Below are 6784 nucleotides of genomic sequence, written 5' to 3'. Positions count from 1 at the left end.
CACACACACACACACACACACACACACACACACACACACACACACACCCTACCCCTATCTTACTTTGTATTACTCGTATGAGTATGTGTTTCACCAAATGGAAGGTTCTTAAGGGTTGGGAGCATTTTCTTTTTGTTTGTGTATGCCTAGAACCTAGTAGAGTGCCCGACACTTAATAGGTATTTAATTGTTTTCTAATTAATTGGACAATAAGATTTTCCTTAGGTACAGTTTATAATAATCAATATCATCTTATAATTATAAAGCACTTTATACTTTACAAAATACTTAAGTACAAAATGAAATACATTAACTTTGTTGAGATTTTGTTTTGTAGTTCAAGAAATAAATTCAGAGAGACTGTGATTTGCCTAAAGTCAGAAAGCTAGTTTGTGGCTAATCTAGGATGAAAACCCAAGTTTTCTGTCTGTTAGGGCCAGTGCTCTTTCTACTATACCACAGGGAGTTTGTTAATTTTTATAAAAATTATTAAAACACATAAAAATTAATAAGCACAGAAATATATAATAAATAAGCACAGAAATTCTATTTAAATAGAAGATGCCATTATACCATACCTAGAAATAATTCCATGCCTTTCCCATTAATCTTTCATTATTATTAAGCCCTGCTTAATTTTAACCTAGTTCTAGTTCCATGGCTGAGTAGAAATAACTTACACTGAACCAAAAAAACGTATAACTTTGGAATTTTAGACAGTTTTACCATTTTTTAGTGTTTTTAAATGTCTGTGGGCGTTGACCCTGGTCATGGTTCCATATCTAGTGCAATGGGTCACTCAGAGTACAAGGGTTCAGATACACGGTTCCTTTAATAAAGACATTTCCAACAGTCCGCACTACAGAAAGATAAAAGCAATCATCAAGGAAGTTTGTGGGGTTTTTCAAGAGCTTCCTGCTAAAGTCCTAAAACTGTTTTTATGTCCTCCTTCCCCAGAGGACACATAGCTGTTCGAGATCAAGCTCTGCAGTGGCAAAGTCAACTCAAACTGCCCCAGGTCAACAACAAACTTTGTTGTTTTTCAGCTTACAATAGTCCTAGTTGGTCTTGTGAGAGTAGGGGGATTAACCCAAGCCTCCTCTTTCAACCAGGCCTTTTAATTTGGCTAGTGATACTCAGCATTTTTATTTCATAACTATCTAGTTTCTTTCTCTGTCTCCTAGTGTGAGGAAGACTTTTGCCTTTCTGAGCCACATGATTGCTAACAGAGAGATTCCGGTTATGCAGTACATCTTTTCACTGGGTAAATGAGTCGCTATGCCTGGATTTCCCCCCAAAGAAAGGTTTCTTAGCCAGTCAACCATATCTTCAATTTTTTAAAGCTAGAACTGTGCTTATTCCTAATCTACTACTAATTTGGTCCCTTAATGACACATCAGGGATGTGTCTCTGATCTATTCTGCTTTATTATTTCTCTTCCCCCCCCAAAAACCCTTTCATTTATATACTTTGTTTTTATATTACCTTCATTTCCAGATATATCCATCCTCCCTCCCTTACCTAGAGAGTTATTTATTGTAATACAGATTAAAAAAGAAAGAGAAGGAAAGCAAGCAATTCAGCAAAACTAACATTGCAATCAAGTCTGACAATATATGCAGAATTTCATACTCATAATAACTTATACTCTGCAAAGAAGACAGGGAGGTATGTTTTATCTTCTTTTATTCAGGACCAAATTTGATCATTATAATTATGCAGTATCCAGTTGCATTTTATAGTTTTTTCTTCTCTCCATTTACATTGTGGTGATCATAGTACGTATTTTTTTTTCTTGGTTTTGCTTACTTCACTTTGTATCATATCATATCTGATCTTCTTAGTCTTATATTCATCATTTCTATCTACTTTGTGTCCAGTTCTTTACTACCACAAAAAGTGCCACTATAAATACTTTGTTACATAATTTCAAAATTGCTTTCCAGAATGGTTGGACCAATAGTGTATTAGTGTGCCTTTCTTTTCACAACCCTTCCTGTATGGACTATTTCCATCTTGTTATGTTTGTCAGTTTTCTGAACCTGAAGAGCTGTTTTGATTTGCATTCTTCTTATTTTTTTAATATGGTCATTAATAACTTATAAATCTGTTGAGAACTTTGTTCTCTTTGTACTCTGACCACTTATCTATCGGGAAACAATTCTTGATCTTACATTTTTGTGTTAGTCTCTTATTTCTTGGATATCAGGCTCTAGTTAGCAATATTTGATGCAGATTTTTTTCTTATTTGACAATTTCCCTTTTTATCCTAAAGCAGCTAGGTTGTGCAGTGCAGGGAGTGCTAAGCCTGGAGTCAGGAAGACCTCAGTTCACATTTGACCTCAGATACTTATTAGCTTTGTGACCCTGGGCTAGTCACATATTTTGCCTCAGTTTCCTCAACTGTAAAATGGAGATATTAACAGTACCTACCTCCCAGGAGTTGTTATGAGAATCAAATTAGATAATATTTAGAAAGCACTTAGCACAGTGCCTAGCATGTAAGTAGCAGACTCTATATAAATCCTTCCCTGCCTTCCCTCCTTTTCTTATCCTAATTTATAAGATTTTGCACTGATTTTGTTCATCAAAAGGTTTTTCAATTTCATATAATCAAAATAATCTATTTTATTTTTTGTGATCATTTTGCATCCCTTCTTTAGTTAAGAATTCTAACAGCAGTGAAAATTTTGGTCCTGATCTGGTTCTATTACTTTTTTTTTTTTAATGGCATGACATTCAGATTTAGTGTCTGTTTTAAGCTTGTTGTATTATATATTGTTAATGTTCATTTAAACCTAATTTCTGCCAAACTGCTTTCCAGTTTTTCTGGTTTTCTTATTGTATAGGGAGGTTTTTCCCAAGTAATTTGTTTTCAGATTACTCAGCCATCTAAGTTCATCAAAACACACCTTTCTCCTTCCCTAATCACAAAACATTTAAATAGAACATAAAGTTTTGAACATAACAAAATTCGAAGTGGATTCTTCATGGGCTTCTTGTTTCAAGCAATAATTGGTATAATCAGATTCCCCCCCAAAACAATTTTTTTTCCTTAATTATTTTATTTCTAAGTACAACAAGGAGACAGAGCTGATGGCTAAAACCTCATGGGAATTATTGCCTTCTTCATCCAGACAAATAGGCCTTAGGCTGGGTATTTTTTAAACTTTGTCTATCCTGCATTTACCCATTTTACTCTTTTTATTCTTTTGTCCTTGCGTTTCCCTTCCTTTCTGACCCCTTCACAAGCACAATTTACCCTCCTTGTCCTGTTGCTTAGCTCTATCATCCTTTCTCCTTAGTATCAGTTCTGTAGTCATACAAAATTACTTCTGTGTACCTTCTTCTATACCATGCTCTGTTCTGCCCTATGTTGAAATACAGGAGATCTTTATTATTCAAGCATTTATAATCCAAGGGTCCGCAGTTATGATGGTGCATTTCATTTTAGTATGGACATATGGTTTTATAGGTGTAGTGAATTGCTAATGAGGAATCTTCTTCTTCCAGTGCATATTGGCAACTATTCTGCAACTTAAAGTCTTAGGTAGTTGGCTGGGGGCACTAAAAGGTTAAGACATTTGCCTGTAGGTGTCAGAAGTGGTGCTTTAATCCTGACTTTCATCACTCTGAGGCCTTTCTCTATCCATTATTCCCTAAGAAGTTGCATAGAGAATTAAAAGTGGTTATACTTTTTTAAAAATTCACTATTGAATTCACCAACCAATTATAAAAATAATTCCCACTCATGCATCCCCACCCAGTTAACACTGGCTTCTATCACCACCCATTATGTCAGTATCTTTTATGGGTAAATCTCTTTACTGACAGACAGTAGGTACTTCAGAAGAGACTGACTTGAATAACAAGAAAGGCGCTTGGGAAAATTGGTAAAGCACTTGAATATTTTTGTAACTGTGGCCCTCTTTATGATCTTTTTGCAAAAGCCAAATGTGAAAAATGTATTATGCTATCATAAAACTAGTCCCCCAAAATGCAATATCTAATATATCATTAACTCATTTAGAGAACTTGTACTTGGTTCTAATTATAACTTAAATTTTATTAAATCTAAGATAAAAAATAAACTTATTTTCTTAATTTTTAGTTCCATTTTTCATGACATGACATTTTCATGACAAAATCAAAACTTTTTACTATTTACCTCTGAACTGTTGTTCTTGGTTTTAAGGACATTTACTTTTTGGCCTTTTTGTGGTACCAACTGTCCTTAAATAATGAAGACCTCCTGTATACATAAATTCAGAAAATTGAATTTGTAGTTGCATCAAGATCTTTAGATTTTAGTGGTGATTTATATGTGTTTTTGTTATTGTGGCTGACAATAATTAAGATGAACTTAAATACCTTTCAAATTAGAGGAGGGCAGAGTCCATTAGTTATCTTCTCCCAGCACAGGGATCTGACATATACCTATTCTATTTATTGTTTCAGATTGTCAGTCCAAGCTTCAGAATGAAGAGTCAACACCTAAAAATGAAATATCCAAAGTAGAACCTCCAGCAGTGGTATCAGGAAGATTCATAGGTGATGTTGCTGAGAAAATCAAATACAGAGAGGCACATGACCATGAGAGTACATTACAAAAGCAGTGGGAAAAACCTATAGGAGAAAGAACAAGGAAATACTCTTTCCAAGAGACTGGGTCAAGGGAAGTCTCAAATTTAATCCATAGCAAACTCTGTCCAGGAGAGAGATGCTATAAATGTGTTGAGTGTGGGAAAACTTTCAGTAATAGCTCAGACTTTAGTAAACATCAGAGAATTCACACTGGGGAGACACCTTATAAATGTAAAGAATGTGAGAAAACCTTCAGAAGCAAAGCTAGCCTCATTCAGCATCATAGAATCCACACTGGAGAGAAACCATACCAATGTAATCAGTGTGGAAAAAGCTTCAGTCAGCAAGCGGGTCTTATTTCACACCAGAGACTTCACACTGGAGAGAGACCCTATAAATGTAATGAATGTGGAAAAACCTTCAGTCATAGTTCAAATCTTATTAAACATCAGAGAATCCACTCTAAGGAGAAGCCTTATCATTGTAGTAAATGTGAGAAAGCCTTTTGTACTAAGTCAAACCTTTCTCAGCACCAGAGAGTACACATGCCAAAGGGAGAAAAACATGGCAGACATGGGAAAAACTCAGAATTTGCTTATTCTTTATTAAATGTCAAAGAAGGGGCCCTGGGAAAAAACTCTACAGCATAATAATTCTAAGAAAAATTTAAGTGGTAGTTTCAACTTCTGTCACAATAAGTACTACATAAGAATTAGAAGAATAGAACATTTTGCAGAAGCAAAGACTAAGCGGAGAATAATTATTTTTCTGGTTGATGGCTCTTAGAAGGCCCACAGACTTGATCCATAGTAGACGGAAGCAGAGAGGTCTTAAACACCCTACCCACCTCCAGTTCTCCCCAACATATACACACAACCCCCATACTTTTATAGTTCCTGTAGAAATTAGGATGGGGAATCAATGAAGAATAATTAAGAGCTTAGATAACCCCCAAACAGAATGCTACGTAGTAACTAACCGGTGATTTCTAGCTACCACCCAAGGGAATAAAGGTTTATTTCACATTACACCACACCTTTGAGATCTTGGCCCTTCTCCTATTACTTCTCTGGTACTTTATCTTCCCTGAGTATTAGTGTAGCAGTTGGTAAGGGTACCATTGCCTGGAAATTGCTAGAAGACCTTAGACACAGCTGAAAATACCTGTTGAGAAGAAGTAGGGCTAATCCTTTAAGAATAAGGTTTGACCAGAAAGGATTTGTTTCTCAAAACGTAGATTATATTTCATCATTAGGACAAAGGAAAATAAATAGGAAGAAGAGATACAAACATAAAGGCTACAGTTTCTTCCTCGCACCACTTGAGAGCTAGAAAGACTAGAAAAATATACAGCAAGAAAATGGAGAAGTCACAGGTTGTTCAAAAAAGTCATATGACTAAGTCATATCCTATAAGTATGGCAGTCACAGTATTCTTAATGTAGTTAATAATAACTAAAAAAATAATCTACGGTGTTTTATTGACCTGAAATCTGGGAACCATGTACTCACTTCAGGATAGATCTGACGCCAAGATCTGGGGTGAGTTAAGAAAGAAGCTTTCTGTTAGGTTTGGGGATAAAACCAGGGTTAGACTAAAAGGTGATTTGTAATAGATAAGGATTAATAAAAAAAAAAAGAAAGATAATGAATTGTACCTAAGTTGCCTTTTTTCCCCCTTAAAGTTTGTTCTACGTATTCATCTCTAAATATTGTAGTCTTTAAAGTTTTTGTGTTTAACTGTTTTAATTGTCATATACTTAAAGTATCTGCAGTTTTGTTAGTATGGGTACTCCCTTTACTGATGCACATCACAACCTTAGCCTCTTTACTGATGAAATTGCAATCTCTCAATTTTGTAGATGGTCTTCAAGAGTTGCTGTGGCCAAAAAAATATATACAACCCTGTAGGCATGCTAATAAACCTGTAACCTTGCTGATAAGCCTCTTTGAACTTACTTATGCTGCCCTTGGATGACAGTCATTCATTTAAAGCTTTTCCAGCTTGCTGTAGGGCCTGAGAGCTTATACTATGCTAGTACAGGTTTTGAAACTCCAAAGTCACTCCATGCTACAATAGGAGTTCACATGTATACATGTATGTGTATGTTTTCTTTATATTTGTATGTATCAGTATATATTGCATACATATATATAACATACATAAATACACACATTTTTTAATCTAGAAAGTTAATAGT

General features: G+C 35.0%; 2 protein-coding genes across 7 annotated transcripts in view; both read left to right on the top strand.

Moving 5' to 3' along the window:
• The window catches only part of COPS6 (COP9 signalosome subunit 6), a 182919-nt gene that overhangs the window by 10145 nt on the left and 165990 nt on the right, over positions 1-6784 (top strand). The gene's annotated exons all lie outside the window — the stretch shown is intronic.
• Positions 1-6784, top strand: part of LOC138142237 (zinc finger and SCAN domain-containing protein 31-like) — a 58765-nt gene that overhangs the window by 11361 nt on the left and 40620 nt on the right. The window contains exon 4 of one of the 4 annotated variants that reach the window (XM_069063294.1): positions 4459-6231. The exons of the other annotated variants lie outside the window; for them this stretch is intronic. Within the exon in view, the coding sequence (XP_068919395.1) occupies positions 4459-5234 (776 nt within the window). The 3' untranslated portion in view covers positions 5235-6231. Of the gene's footprint in view, positions 1-4458; positions 6232-6784 lie in introns of those variants that run through there. 4 annotated transcript variants of the gene reach the window in all.

This window comes from Petaurus breviceps, unplaced genomic scaffold, assembly GCF_028583685.1.
Source record: "Petaurus breviceps papuanus isolate PSGF00001 unplaced genomic scaffold, PetGlider_PUasm1.0 90537, whole genome shotgun sequence".
NCBI classification, from domain to species: Eukaryota; Metazoa; Chordata; class Mammalia; order Diprotodontia; family Petauridae; genus Petaurus; species Petaurus breviceps.
This window is presented reverse-complemented; position numbering and strand designations above follow the sequence as displayed.